This window comes from Gracilinanus agilis, chromosome 3 (assembly GCF_016433145.1).
Source record: "Gracilinanus agilis isolate LMUSP501 chromosome 3, AgileGrace, whole genome shotgun sequence".
Lineage (NCBI taxonomy): Eukaryota > Metazoa > Chordata > Mammalia > Didelphimorphia > Didelphidae > Gracilinanus > Gracilinanus agilis.
Window position 1 is genome coordinate 481,670,201 of NC_058132.1, and position 15,919 is coordinate 481,686,119.

The 15,919-nt window shown below is 35.9% G+C and overlaps 1 protein-coding gene across 1 annotated transcript in view; it reads right to left on the reverse strand.

Moving 5' to 3' along the window:
- NIPA1 (NIPA magnesium transporter 1) overlaps window positions 1–15,919 on the reverse strand; it is a 53,607-nt gene that overhangs the window by 28,718 nt on the left and 8,970 nt on the right. The window contains exons 2-3 of the mRNA XM_044667007.1: window positions 4,374–4,421; window positions 2,608–2,698 (exon numbers count right to left, since the gene is read on the reverse strand). Of these exons, the coding sequence (XP_044522942.1) occupies window positions 2,608–2,698; window positions 4,374–4,421 (139 nt within the window). The remainder of the gene's footprint in view (window positions 1–2,607; window positions 2,699–4,373; window positions 4,422–15,919) is intronic.

Below are 15,919 nucleotides of genomic sequence, written 5' to 3' on the forward strand. Positions count from 1 at the left end.
AATTGAAATTTTTGAAATTCTGGAAGTACATTCAGGTAGAGCTATCCAAGAAAGAGAAATATTAGTCAGGAGCTCAAGATGGTTAAAGTTATAGATTCAAAAATCATCAGAAACGATAGAAGAAAAATAGCCAAGAGACACAACATCAAGAAAAAAAAAGAACGCAAAAAGCAAGATTGAGAAATACCAACTTTTGGAGAGAGCAGGGTGGAAAAAGGAAGGCATGATAGAGGAACCAGTGAATTAAGACAAAAATAGAGACAGGAGAAGAACCAGGAGAGGGCAATGTCACTGAAGACAAGGAAGGAGAGAGACGAGAAGGAAGAGAGTGATTAACATCATTAAATATGGCAGAAAAACAGAGAGAAGAGGAACTAAAGAAAGGCCAGGAGGTTTGAAGATTAGGAGATCAATAGAGACATCTAAGGATAATTTTGTCAAGTTGGTAGGAATAAAAGATTACAAGAGGGTTAAAGAGTGAATGAAATGTTGAACAAAATGAGGTAGCAGGTGTGTTCTATAATAAGTCTGGCCCTGAAACAAAAGAAATAAATGAAAACTAAAAAGGTAATGTGATCTGGAAACGTTTATTTTGGCCAAAGAAGCCCCTACAGCCTCAAAAAAATTTTTTTGAGAGATAGTATAAATATGATGCAATATGTTAAGCAATGATAGCTTCCATGGTAAAAATGATATATAAGGAATATAATCTAGGAAATGAGCAAAAACAGATGGGTTAGTACATAACTTGATAAAGAATATTTCCTTCATATCGAAGAAATATAAAATGCCTAGATCTGAGGTTGCTAATATTTTTGTGTGTCACAGACACCTTTGAGGGATGACTACTAAAAGATATTTTGTTTTGTTTTGTTGAACTCTTACCTTCTGTTTTAGAATCGATATTATGTATCAGTTCCAAGTCAGAAGAATTGTAAGGGCTAGGCAATTGGGGTTAAGTGACTTGCCCAGGGTCACACAGCTAAGAAGTATCTGAGGCCAGATTTGAACCCAGAACCTTGCTGCCCTAAATAATATTTTTAAATGCCTAAAACAAAATACACAGGATTACAAAAGACATCAATTATATTAAAATCCAGTTATCAAAATATTAAATAAATCAAATTCATCAACTCCCAGTTAAAAATCCCCAACCTACATGAAGGCTTCCATTGGGCAAATGTTTTTAAAGGATTTTTGAAGAACACAAGGATCATATAGTATGTGAAGGATGTGGATGGGTGGCAATCTATGCTGGAAGAAGGAATATTCAAATCAATGAGATCACAAACCCAGTGAAGGGCTAAACTCCAAGTATACTATGGGGAGAAATCAAAGAGCTAATGGAAAGGGACAAATGGAAGATACCAAAGGAGAGGGGGAATAACTGATGAAGGAAGGTCCTAGAGAAATCTGAAAGTGTTTTTTATTATATGTATATTTATTTATTGGGGTCTAAGTATTTTTTCCAAGAGAATGTATCTTTTATTACAAATTAGATCAGAGAAAAAATATGATGAAACACATGAGAGATGTTGTAAACTAAAAAATATGAAGAATAAGACAAATTTTTGGATATATCTAATATGGGAATTATTTTGTTCAAACATGCATACTTGTTAGGGGGGCTTTGTTTTCCCCTCCCCTTTTTCCCCAGTGTGAGTGGTAGAAATGGGAGAGGAAATAAGTGTTTATTAACTTAAAAATTAATTCCCAAAAGTTATATTAAATTGAAAATAAAAATAGGCATTCTAGCCTATCATATATATAAATATGTGATATATATATATATATGTGTGTGTGTGTGTGTGTGTGTGTGTGTGTGTGTGTGTCTTTTACATCTATTCCCTACATAGACAGGATATAGCTATACAAAAAACACTAATATCTAATTCAACTTTCAAATGTTTTGAGGTTATGGAACTTCTTCACTCTTCATGTGAGGTGTCAAGGAAAACATAAAAATTAAATATGCCCTTCATAGCTCTCTTTCAAAGGGACGTGGAATTCTATAGTTTAAAAGCTTTAAAAGTTTAAAATGGATTTTTAAAAACTTAGATTTTATTTCCATTCCCCCTATTTTTCTTAGTAATATCACTTCTCCCAAAGACAAATAGGACACTAGACACTAGCATTTAACAAAGGATTTTTTAAAAAATTAAGCTATGTAGTGAATGTTCCATACAAATAATTACTATAGTTTTTTTTTTATAATTACAGAGTTTAATTTAATGGAATTTAAAACTAGCTTTAGAATCCTTGCCAAGAATTCTGAGAATAGTTGCTAGTTCTTTTGGAAAATTACCAGATTTAAAGAAGAGTAAAACAAAAACTATTATTCATATCATAGCTGGAAGTTATAGATGTCCATAATTAAGTCACATTAACACATTCTGAAATATGCTAAAGCAAATTTCTGCAAGAAAAGTTATCTAAAAACCGGGATTAAATTAGATGTGAGAAATTCTGCCTTAGGGTAGACCCACCAAAGATATGTAACTTACTATTTTTACTCTTTTAATGGAAAAACTCTTTAAGTTTAAAGAAAACTCCCCTTTATATCCTACCCATCTATGAAATATTACAATGCAAAATTCCAATGCTCACCCAAATGGAACACCAAGAGCACCAAGGGGAGTGACCAGTACAGTAGGAACTGCTGTATAAGCCAAGAAATTTCCAATCTGACCAAGAGCCACTGTTAAGAGAATCACAAAAATATATCTTGTCATTATTACATTAAGATGTCCTTTGGCACAAAAGAATTAATAATTGGAACAGGAATAAAGGCACAGGATAGAATATAAAGTTTTTTTAAACCCTTAACTTCTGTGTATTGGCTCCTAGGTAGAAGAGTGATAAGGGTGGGCAATGGAGGTCAAGTGACTTGCCCAGGGTCACACAGCTGGGAAGTGTCTGAGGCCAGATTTGAACCTAGGACCTCCCACCTCTAGGCCTGACTCTCAATCCACTGAGCTACCCAGCTGCCCCAGAATATACATTTTTTAACAATTAGTTTGAAAAAATTTATTTACATATATATATTTTTTTTTCTACAAAATACCCTGCCCTGAAACTCTGGAGAAACTGTTGTCAAACCATTAAAATGATTTAAAATATTTTAGCTTTGGAGTCAATATCAGAGATAGTATTGAAAACACTAGTTTTTAGTCATTGAATATCATTGGCAATGAACACAAAGTATGAGTTACATTAGAACATGAGAAATTCATTTTATGGAGTCTCTCCTTGTAGTTATATAAATTAGAGTAGATAACAGTTATATATATATATATATATATATATATATATATATATATTCCTCAAGTACATGAGAAAGATCTTAAAAACCATACTTTTGAAATATCTTTAAAATATGCATAAAGATTCTCAGGATTGGTGCCCAAGGTGGTGTGGATACATTTCAATACCAATTAAAAATTTATAATAATCCTTAAAGGGGAACATTTCTATAAAAAATAAGACACTTACTTCACATTTCTTAATATATTAAAAAAAACAACTTAAAAAATAACCCTCATAGTATCTGTTCAGTTTCTAACATGTCTTTCCTCTGAGGGAGCCAAGGCACAGAATTAAAATTCTCATTTACTTAAGTACTCTGTCATATAAATTACTGATATAGTATTTATGTTGATGAACAGAAGTGTATATTCCAGGGTCAGCTAGGTGGCTTGGTGGATTGAGAGCCAGGCCTAGAGACAGAAGATCCTGGGTTCAAATGTGGCCTCAGATACTTTCTAGCTGCATGACCCTGGGCAAGTCACTTAACTCCCATTGTCTAGCCTTTAGCTTAGCATTGATTCTAAGACAGAAGGTAAGGGTTTAAAAAAAAAAAGGTGAACATGTCAACATATGAAATTTCACTTAGTTCACAAGAAACCTAAGTGTCTATTTGGTAATTTGAAAAAATAGAAATTACCTTTAATTTTAGAATAGTCTTTAGGCTTGAAACTAGAGGCATATCTTGAGCATTGGAATGGAGGAAAAAGATAATGGAATAATTTTTCCCCTATTCCTTTCTCTCCATTCCCCCAACCAGTTCTCTCTAACTACCCTCACTCTCTGCTTCTTCCTCATCTCTACCATTACTTATTCTATTTAAAAAAAAAAAAGGAAGAGAAGAGTAAAAAGGAGTAAATGAAGAGCTCTGGAAGGTACTTTAAGTACCCAGAAGAAGCAGAGTGAAATTAAAGTCATCCAGAAAGAACCAGGATATCATTCCCTCAGATCCCTTACTATGTCTAGAATGAATGATTGATTTAAAGAGAAAAATAAGTCATCATAAGACATACTTACTTGCATGGGAAAATATTCAAAATTAAAAATTAAAAAAAAAAAGACATATTTACTTGCAATTGTTCCAGACCACCAAACTATGTCCGTTAAATAAGAAGTACCTGTGAAGGATAAAGAAGAAAGGAAAATATATTCACAGGTACACATCTAGAAAGTGAACACAACTGCATTTTTATGTAATGAGAAAAAGCAAGATGGTTCTTAAATCACAGAATTGGTTTGGGAAGGGATCTTAGAGGTCATTTAGTCCAACTCTGCACCTGAACAGGCATCTCTTGTCTCTATAGAAACTATCTCTTGATCTACATACATACATACATACATACATACTACACACACACACATATATATAACTATATATTGTGTATGTATGTAAACCAGTGATTCCCAAAGTGGGCACTACCGCCCCCTAGTGGGTGCTGCAGCGATCCAGAGGAGCAGTGAGGGTCACAGGTGTATTTATCTTTCCTATTAATTGCTATTAACATTTTTAAAAAATTAATTTCCAGGAGGCTAAGTAATATTTTTTCTGGAAAGGGGGCAGTAGGCCAAAAAAGTTTGGGAACCACTGATGTAAATTATCATTTACTATTTGTCCTATATATTACCTGTAGTATATAGAATATACTATGTATAGTATATGTACGATTTATACACTACAAACTAGATTTTTTTAATAGACTCTCTCTTCCCCCTGCTCTATACACATAAAAAATGCTGATGTATATCTGAAAAAAATTGATTGAACCATTAAAATGATTAAAAATGTTTTGTATTCTCTCTCTCTCTTTATCTCTCTTCCTCCCTCTCTCCCTCCCTTGCATATACACATACTATATATACACACAAATATGTAAACTATATATTATGTACATATGTAAACTACATATCATATATACTGTATGTTCTATATACCACATGTAGTATATAGAATATACTATATATTATATGTACTAGATATCCTAAATATAGATTCTCTCTTCCTCCCTCCTCATCTCTTTATACACATAAGAAACTATTGATATGTATCTGAAAAAACTGATCTAGTCAGTAAAATGATTAAAAATGTTTTGTATCCCATATCAGTCTACCTACCTAGCTACCTAGCTCTCTCTCTCTCGCTCTCTCTGACTGTCTGTCTATCTATCTATCTGTCTTTCTGTGTATCTGTATATACATGGAGTAGCGAGGTGGTGCAGTAGATACACCAGTGGGATCTGGCCTCAGATGCTTATAGCTGTATGATCTTGGGCAAATCACTTAATCCCTATTTGCCTCAGTTTCTCTTATGTAAAATGGGGACACAATGGAGAAGGAAATGTTAAACTATTCCATGATTTTTGCCAAGAAAACCATAGATAAAATCCATGATGTCATGCAGAGTCAGACACAACTCAACAACAATATACCCACACATATATAATGAAGTCAACATTATATTAAGCAACCTACTGCATTGTTGGTGTAGTTGTGAACTGATCCAACCATTCTGGAAGGCAATCTGGAACTACGCCCCAAGGGCTATAAAAAATGTGCATACCCTTTGACCTGGTGATACCACTATTGTGTCTGTATCCCAAAGAGATTTAAAAAGGGGGGAGGAACTATTTGTACAGAAATATTTATAGCAATTCTTTTTGTGGTGTCAAAAAACTGGCAATTGAGGGGATGCCCATTAGTTGGGAAATGGCTAAACATCAGGGCATATGTTGGTGATGGAATACTATTGTGCTATAAGAAATGATAAGCAAGATGATTTTAGAAAAAGCTAGAAAGATCTACATAAATTGATGCAGAGTGAAGTAAGCAGAATCGAGAGAACGTTGTACACTAAAAGAGCAATTTTTTATGATGATCAGCTGTGGAAGACTTAGCTACTCTCAGCAACACAATGATCTGGGACAATTCTGAAGGAATTATGACAAACACAGTATCCACCTTCAGAGAAAGAACTGATGAAGTCAGATGCAGATCAAAGCATACTATCTTTCACATTAGTTTATTTATGGCTTATTTTGTTTTGGTTTTATATGAGTATTTTCTTACAATAATGACCAATCTAGAAGTATGCTTTGCAGGATAATACAGTATAACTCAGGTCAAATTGCTTTCTATCTCTGAGAGTGGGGAGGGAAGGGAGTGAGGGAAGCAATTTGAATCTCATCATTTTAGAAAACATATGTTGAATTGGGAAAATAAATTAACCTTGAATAAAAAAGTCTCTTTGGTAATGAATTAATTAAATGAGCTAGGCAGATCATGTAGGGAAAAGTGCACATGTACTATGTAGACGTTTTGGATTGCCACCATTGCTCTTGGCATCTGGAAGACCTGCCTCTTGTTCTGATTGAGGTCTAAGTCCTTCCGTCTTTCCAGAGAGGCTTGGGAGGAAAAAGACATCACGAAGAGCATAAGTTAACAGAGGGGACAGGAAGTCCACTTTTTTTCCTAGAACCACAGACTTACGAGGCTGGCAGTCTGTGGGCTTGCTCAGTTTGCTTGTGTAGCAAGTGGCTAGAAGCTCTGGCTGGCTGGGCAGCCCCAGGCTCTCATATTCCCAGCAAGCCAACCAAGAAGCTTGGCCTTCTCATTTTCTCTGGACTGCTTTCTGCTATTTAATAAATAATAATTATAAAATTAACATACAGCCTCCAGAGAATTTTAATCATTACAGAACTCCCATATCGTTTCCCTGTTGAAGGTCATTAAAAGAATTGTGCAGTTTCCACCCACTCTTGTTCAGTTTTGAGCCCAGTTCACAGTCCATAAGCAGGGATCTTTGGTGAGAGGTTTAGAATATGAAATAGAAGAATAAGTGGAAAATTTAATATCACCAGTACATATCCAACTTCCTTGTGCTCCTAAATGGAAGGTTTTATATTACCGACTCTCAGGAATTTCATGAATGAAATGGGATATAACAATTTGTTATTGGAAACAACATTACAAAAAAACACTTATTAATGGAAGACCAGTGGAAGATTCTTTATTTAAATGGGGCCTTTACAGGTTTAGGCAGTGAAGCTTAAAGTACCATCATACATCTAATTTCTAACTTACTGACACAGAAACCTAGAGCTAGAACTAAGTAGAAATACTGTCCTATACAATGCTCACCAAAAACCATGAGCTCAGACAAAGTAGTGAATGCTGTACTGGAGTCTCTCTCCAAAAACAAGTGCCCTAGACCATATACCTCAGATGTGACTCAATGAACAAACTAATCAATTTTCCTACAAAATCAGCTCTTTTTTGCCATTGTTTTGTTTCTGCCAAGAATACCACTATTCTTTTTTTTTTTTTAAACCTTTAACTTCTGCTTTAGAACTGATATTAAGTATTGGTTTCAAGGCAGAAGAGAATTAAGGACTAGGCCATTGGGGGTAAGTGACTTGCCCAGGGTCACACAGCTAGGAAGTGTCTGAGGTCAAATTTGATCCAGGATCTCCTGTTGGTAGGTCTGGCTCTGTACCCACAAAACCACCTAGTTGCCCCAATAAATACTACCATTCTTGCAAAGCATATAATTTAATTCAACAAATTTTTAATAGTACCTACTGTATATTGGGTCAGCTAGATAGTTCAGTGAATAGAATGTTGGGCCTGGATTAGGAAGACTCTTCATGAGTTCAAATCTGGCCTCAGACACTTACTGGCTGTGTGATCCTAGGCAAGTCATTTAACTTTGTTTGCCTCAGTTTTCTCATTCCTCTTAAGTAAAATGATCTGGAGAAGGAAATAACAAACCATTCCAGTATCTTTGCCAAGAAAACTCCAAATAGGATCACAAAGAAAAGCAACCAAACAACAACTACTATATATTAGATACTGGGGATACAAAGATGAAAACCTGCAGAGTCCTTGCCCTCTAAAAACTTGCCAATTAGGAGACTCATGGTTGACAACTTGGCCAGATTTTTGACCCCTCCTCCTTAATGTCCTACAGAGAGCTGCTGTATCCTACTTTCTTTGGAAGGTCTAATATACTTCCCAATTTCACACATGTGTGCATACACACATTTTCCCATTAGAGAATATGAACTTTTATTATTCCAATATTTCCTGGAGAATCACAAACATCAAAAACCCACAATGAAAATACACTTCATTTCATTGCCCTGTGGTATAATCATACTTATGGCACAGTTTTGGGGGTGGGGGTGAGTCATGATCATATTTCTTGCTTTTCAGGCATCATCACCTTAGAGGACAGACAAGTAAAGGAGAAGAGAGCTGGCACCTTGGGAACTCTACCACTGGGCTCCCAGCAGGCATTCTAAATAACTGATCTGACATCATTTTTTGACAGATCACTAAAAAAAGAATAAGCCATCCAGGTGTCTAAAAATCTCAATTTCAACTCATCATATTCTTTCAGTCCTTGACATGAAAAATCAGAAGACAGATATATTGTGCAGTCTTACAAATGCTGCTAGTAAGAGTTGATGATCATTTGGAATCTTAATGTTCCCATTGGAAAGGACTTTAGGGATGACCTAGTCTAATCCACTCTCAATTTACAAATAAGTCACTTCTCTGGAGTCATTGTGAAAAATGGGGGAAAATACTAGATTTATTAGATTCTGAAGACTTGGCTTCAAATGTCACCTCACCTATGTAGACTTCAGTTCCCTGCCCTGCAAGCTGAGGTAGCAGGCCTAAAGAACTTTTCATGCCATTTTCTTCTCTTAACATAGGATTCTGGTCCTTATATGAGGCCAGAGATGTTAAGGTGAATAGTTCAAGATCACTCATCTGTTAAGTGGCAGAGATAGGACTCAAACAGATATCATATCTGCTGGTTCTCAAAGTAGGTTTTGATCTGGATAAGAATCCACCAAGAAGAATGAGAAGGAACAATTAGATACATAGGGGATAACCAGAAGAGAGTAATTAATTGTGTCAAAGAGGTCATGGAAAAATAAAGATTGAGAAAAGGCTATTCATGTTGATTTTCCTTCAAATATCTTAACCTCCTACTTTTTCAATGTCCTCTACTCCCATGAGATATGCTTTCAATCTATATAAAGCTCATGAAGGGTCATAACCTTGATTTTGTCATCACCCACAAGGGTTCAACTTCTACAACTAAGAATTTTGAAACCACTTTTTATTGCTGTTCATATCAAATCAAACCCTGGTTTACTCAACTGCTTTTTCTTCTAATCATATGCTTGGAGGGAATTGTAGGAAATAACCTATCCAAAATGCATCAATGTGTATATATATATATATATATGTATACAAATTTATATTCTCATATCTCAACAGTTCCTTACTATAAAAAGGTATTCCTTTACTACACCTAAGTGATTCTTATCATTTTTTTCCCCAACTGATGTTCCAAACTTCTTTTCTAAGCTCCATACCGTACCTGTGATAGGAATGGTATTCTCCCATTTCCCACAATAGGAATTAGTTTTCCCTAAAAGGCCAAAAAAAAAAAAAAAGCAAACCCAAACCCTTTTTAAAAATTAAAAAAAGAATAAAACAACCCTCTATGTGGGACTTGATTGGGCTCTTGACTCTACTGATACAGATTCCTAGTTATCCAAGAGCATAAAAAGTTTCACCCCACATGCAGCTGGGGCCTCTCTGAATTTCTCAAGATAAGGGAGGCATCATTTTCTTTGCTATGTTGTTGTTGTTTTTGAGTCATTCAGGCATGTCCTGCCCTTCATGACCCCATTGACCATACTGTCCATGGAGTTTTCTTGACAAAGATACTGGCGTGGTTCGCTATTTCCTTTGCTAGTGGATTAAGGCAAGCAGAAGTTAAGTGACTTCCCTAGTATCACAAAACTAATAAGTATCTGAGGCCAAATCTGAATTCAAGTTTTCCTGACTCTAGGCCCAGCGCTCTATCTTCAGAGCTACCTAGCTGCCTTGGTCCTTTACCATATGAATAGCCTAATTCCCATATGGAGATGAGGGGGATGTATCTTGAAAAGTTTAGTGCCTCTGTATCCTTGCTGTGTTAGGGCAACATAAATCTGCTGCTAGCCTGATCACCCAAATGCAATGTGGGAATCTCTGGTACTGAGAGGAGCAACTTGCCCTTTAACTTAGACCTTCCATCTCCTGCTATTTTTGTCCCTTGAAGGAAGAGAAAGATGAAAGTTGGTGGGGGGTTGTCTTCAGCCCCAGAATTCAGACTCCATCCCTTTTGGTAATTGGAGAGATGTCTTCCATTCAACAATGAACATTTTCACATACATAGTCATATCCTATATATGACAGTGATTCTAAACTATCGTCCAAACCCCTTCTTCTCTTTCCCTCATCTTGACTCCTTTGTGAACCAATTCAACTCTATACTGTCCTCTTCTCTTGAGTCCCTGGTCCCCTTATCATTTTGCCAATTAAACCCTGCTAAACTTCAGTCTTGGATCACTCCCTCCATTTACTGCCTTTGCTCCTAGCTGAATGATGGTGGAGAAAATCATGCCACTGTTGTGACTGAGTCCACTACAAATATGTGTTACCTAACCTTGTCTTGGCCCACTGCTGCTAGACAATCTTGTTATATTCATTTTATCATTTCACTATCCTACTCTCCACTGAAGCTCTCTCAAACTTCATCTCTCTTCATAACTTCCATGATTCCCTCTCCTCTACCCTCTAAGCTGGCCAACTTGCCTAATGTTTCTTCCCTCTTTCTTATCTCCCATCACTCATAATTTCCTTCTTCGCCCTTGTCTCACAAGATCAATGGTTTTACTCCTCATCAATGTTGACTCCTCTATTTGCTCAAGAGATACCATTCCATCCAGTTTCCTTCATCAGATTGGCCTCTCTAAAATTCCCACTCTTTCACTTATTTTCAGTCTCTCCCTGTGTGATCATTCCCTGCCACCTACAAACATGCCCATTTATCCCCTATCTTGAAAAAAATCCTCATTTGATCCTTTCATTTTTGCTAACTATCCTCTTACATCTCTTCTGTCCTTTGTGGCTAAAGTCCTTGAAAAGGCCATCTACAATAAGTACTTTCACTTTCTCATCCCTCATTCTCTTCTCAACCTTTTATAATCTAGTTTCTGCCTTACAATTTCACTAAAATTTCCCTCTCCAAAGTTACCAATGATCTCTTAGTTGCTGAATTGAATAGTCTTTTCTCAATCTTTATTTTTCCATGACCTCTTTGACACAATTAATTACTCTCTTCTGGTTATCCCCCATGTATCTAATTGTTCCTTCGCATTCTTCTTGGTGAATTCTTATCCAGATCAAAACCTCTGGTGTCCCACAAGGTTCTATCCAAGGGCCCTCTTCTGTTCTCCCTCTATACTACTTTACTCATCAGTAAATCTCAATCAGGTTATCTCATCAGTTCCCATGGATTTAATTACCATTACGATTCCCTCATTTTCCAATTTTTTGCCACTTACAGAGAGCTCAGCTATAAATATTTTTGTACAATTCTTTTTCCTTATTATATCTTTGGGGTACAAACCTAGTAGTGATATTGTTGGATCAAAGGGTAGGCATTCTTTTAAAGCCCTTTGCTCATAATTCCAAATTGCCTTCCAGAATGGTTGGATCAGTTCACAACTCCACCAGCAGTGTATTAGTGTCCCAATTTTGCCACATCTCTTTAAACATTCATTATTTTCCTTTACTTTCATATTAGTCAATCTGCTAGGTGTGAGGTGGTACCTCAGAGTTGTTTTGATTTGCATTTCTCTACTCAGAAGGGATTTAGAACACTTTTTAAAGTGATTAATGATAGTTTTGATTTCTTCATCTGAAAACTGCCTATTCTTATCCTTTGACTACTTGTCAATTGAGGAATAGCTTGATTTCTTGTACATGAGTATGGATGCTACATGGGAATATACATGGGAATGGGTACTACAGGCATTATTATTCCATTTTACAAAGGATACATTTGAGACTTAGGTTAAATAATTTAATTATAAGATAATTTAAATAACTTGCCTGTACTAGGAGATATCATAAGTGGAATTTAAATTCATGCTCACCCCTAACTATAGTCCTTCACTCTTTTCCAAAACACCAGATTGTCTCTTCTCAAGAGACACTTTAGAGGTGACTCCCAGTGGGAACATAACCATCTGAGAGTTTTATTTCTAGACCACCTATGGCACTGTTCTGGATCAGTGATTATCGAACTATTTTTGCCCATCACACAGTATTGTTCTTTGTAATGAGAAATCCTGGCAGTTTGAGAGATAATCATGTGACTCTCCTGAGTGCATACAATAGTATGCTTAAGTTTTGTGTAATTCCAGGGATAACTAGCAAAACTCTGCAGTGGCATACCCTTTGAGAAGCACTCTTCTAAATTCTGTGACTAGAAATCATAAGCATGGGTTTGATCTTGAGAAACATAACCTGCCAGGAGACCATGAAGAGCTGACAAGTGAAAAAAGAATATTGTAGGATTGGAGAGAGGGAAAAGAATGGTACAAAAAGATTAATTTCAACTCTTATAGATGGAAGGAGTCTCTCTGATTATCTCCCATGTGGGAACACTCTCCCTTCTACACTCTTGACTACTGGCCTCCCTGGTTTCCTTTAAGTCCCAATTAAAATCCTACCTTCTACAGAAAGCCGTCCCCAACTGCTCTTAATTTAAGTGCCTTCTCTCTGTTAATTATTTCCTGTATATCCTATATATAACTTTTGTTGTTGTTGTTGCTGTTGCTGTTGTGCTGTGTCCAACTTTTTACCACTCCCTGAACCATACTGTCTATGGAGTTTTCTTGACAAAGATACTGGTGTGGTTCACCATTTCCTTCTCCAGAGAATTAAATCAAACAAAGGTTAAGTGATTTGCCCAGGTTCACCCAGCTAGTAAGTGTCTGGGCCAGATTTGAGCCCTGGTCTTCCTGACTTCAGGCCCAGCATTCTATTCCTTAAGCCATGTAGCTGCCTCATATATAGCTTACTTTGAATAAATTTGCTTTTATTTGTCTCACCCATTAGACCCATGTTAACAAACCTATGGCACGTGTGCCAGAAGGGGCTGCTCTCCTCTCCCTCTCCACTGTGCCTGAAGCCATTTTTCACATCAACCGTATCTCTGCCCAGCAGCCAAATGGGAACACTTCCTTCCTCCCCTATCTGAAATAAGATGATGGCTCACACACTGCATGAGGACTACAGATTGGGCACTAGGTCTCTAAAAGGTTTGTCATCACTGCATTAGACTGTAAGCTTCTTGAGGCCAGATTTAATTTATTGCCTCTTTACATATCTTTGGAGCTTAGAACAGTGCTTGGAACATAGTAGGTGTTTAATAAATACTGACTGATTTATAGTTGGGTCTTCAGATGTCATCTAATCCAACCCCCTCATTTTATAAACAAGGAAACTGAGGTTAAGTGACTTATCCAATGCCACATAAATAGTAAGCATCAGAGACAAGATATGAGTCCAGGTCCTCTGAGTCCAGAGACAGTGAGCTTTCTGCTTTATCAACTGCAATTACACTTAAGAACTTCTGGCTTTAGCCTGACTAGAGATGTGTGTTTGTGTTTGTGTGTGTAGATGTATGTGTGAGTGTTTATATGTGTGTATTTTTTTTTGCCTTCTGGAAAAAGATGCATTGATAGTCTATTTCTCCCACAGTCTCACCCTACAATGAATTTAAAAAAAAAAAAAGCAACAACAAATAAACCCTCTTAAACATGCACAGTCCAGTAAAGCAAATGCCCACATTGGCCATGTTTGAAAACGTATGTGTCTCTGCATTTTAAATTCCTCAATTCTCTGGCAGGAGATGAATAGCATGTTTGACCTTTAGTCTTATGGTCTCATGGTTTATTATTGCATAGATCAGAGTTCTAATGTTTTTCAAAGTTGTTTTTCCTCCGCAATGTTGTTATTGTATAAAATGTTTTCCCAGCTCTGCTCATTCTGTTCTGTATCAAATCATTGAGGTTTTCTCTAAACTGAGTATACTCTTAAATCTACCTATTATTTAATATTTGGGATGGGTTGTTTGGTTTTTAATATTGACACAGAAGTCATTTACAAACATTGGTAGCTTCAAATCTGTGATGCTAAAATGTGATTTAGCCATTATTATCTCTCGACTCATTCCATTTCCCCAACTGGAACACTAGTTCTGTCATGGTTGTTTTTCTCCTTTGTGGAGGAATCTTGGGAAACTAAGCTAAATTTGAGCATAACAGTCTGAACTGTCAGACAAAGACGTGTTTGTAGAAAACACAAAAGAGATTTGTAGAAATCATGATACCAATTGCTAGTAATGTTGACATGCATTAATTTTATGCCTAAACGGCAAATATTTAGGAATTAAGCTATGTGAAAAATTTCTTTGTAATATGCATTTTCTATTTTGTATATATGCAAATATATTAGGGACTTATATTAATCCTAATGATCATAGCATTAAAAAAAGAGACCCTCAATTCATGCAGGGTATGGCCAGTAACAAAGGAAGTGGGTGCTTATAACAAAGACTAGAGAATGACACTTTGTGTCCTTTATGAATTAATCCCTTTCCTTCAAAAAGGTTTACAAACCAGTTACAGTCTGAGCTGAGGCCTTAAGAAAAATGTATTTTAAAATGTATTCTTATTTATTTATTTCCAATTACATGGAATAAATTTCCCCATACATTTTCTGAAGTTATGTGATCCAATTTGTCTCTTTCTCTCCCTTCCCGGAGCTTTTAATTAAATATAACTAAATATATACTGTAAAGACAAGTGCCAATTTGTAAATGCAAGTATTCATGAATTAATGAATGGGTTTCAAAAGTCTGTTTGCTAGTTGGTCATATGGAACTCAGATCTCATTCCCCCCCCCCTAAAAATACATATAGTGATTAGGCACTCAGGTCAACTCAAAAATCCCATTTTATTCATAACGTGAATTATTGAAAATTAAAAAAATTTTTTTAACCAGACATGATTTCATGGGTATAGAAGGGCTCCTGGGGGAAACTTCCTCAACCATCTTTTTATTGGCATTTTTCTTACCCAGAATCACAAAGCCTATGTTAGAGGTGTAAAGAATTAATTATTTATTTTCTGACTTAAAAGGAAGAATTTCTAGTCTCTCAGAATGAATGGGAAAATAGCAATCCAATTTCTAAGTCTTGCTTAAAGTGCTGGGAAATACAAAGTACTCAAAAGCAAGATTTACTTTAAATATATGTATATGTACATATATTTAATTTTTTATATACAAAGCTCCACCTCTCCTTTCTACTTCTGTACCCTCCCCAAACAATTTAAGAAAGCAAGAAAAACAAAATCCTCTGTTAAAAGCACATATGGTCAAATAAAACAAATCCCCAAATTTGTCATGTCCAAAAATATGTCTCAATCCCCATTCTGAGCCCCTCCCCTCTATATCAAGAAATGGATGGTCTCTTTATCATGAGACCTCTGGAATTATGTTTGTCATTTTGTTGATCAAAGCTGCTAAGACTTTCAAAGTTTAATGTCTTTATTTTAAAGCAAGATTTACTTTGGGTAATAAACTGAATACATGGAAATAACAAAAGTATAGTGGTTCAAGAACTAGGTTCAAATTCTACCTCTGAGATTACTACTTGTGTGATTTTATGTAGGTCATCTAACTTTCCTAGGCCTCAGTT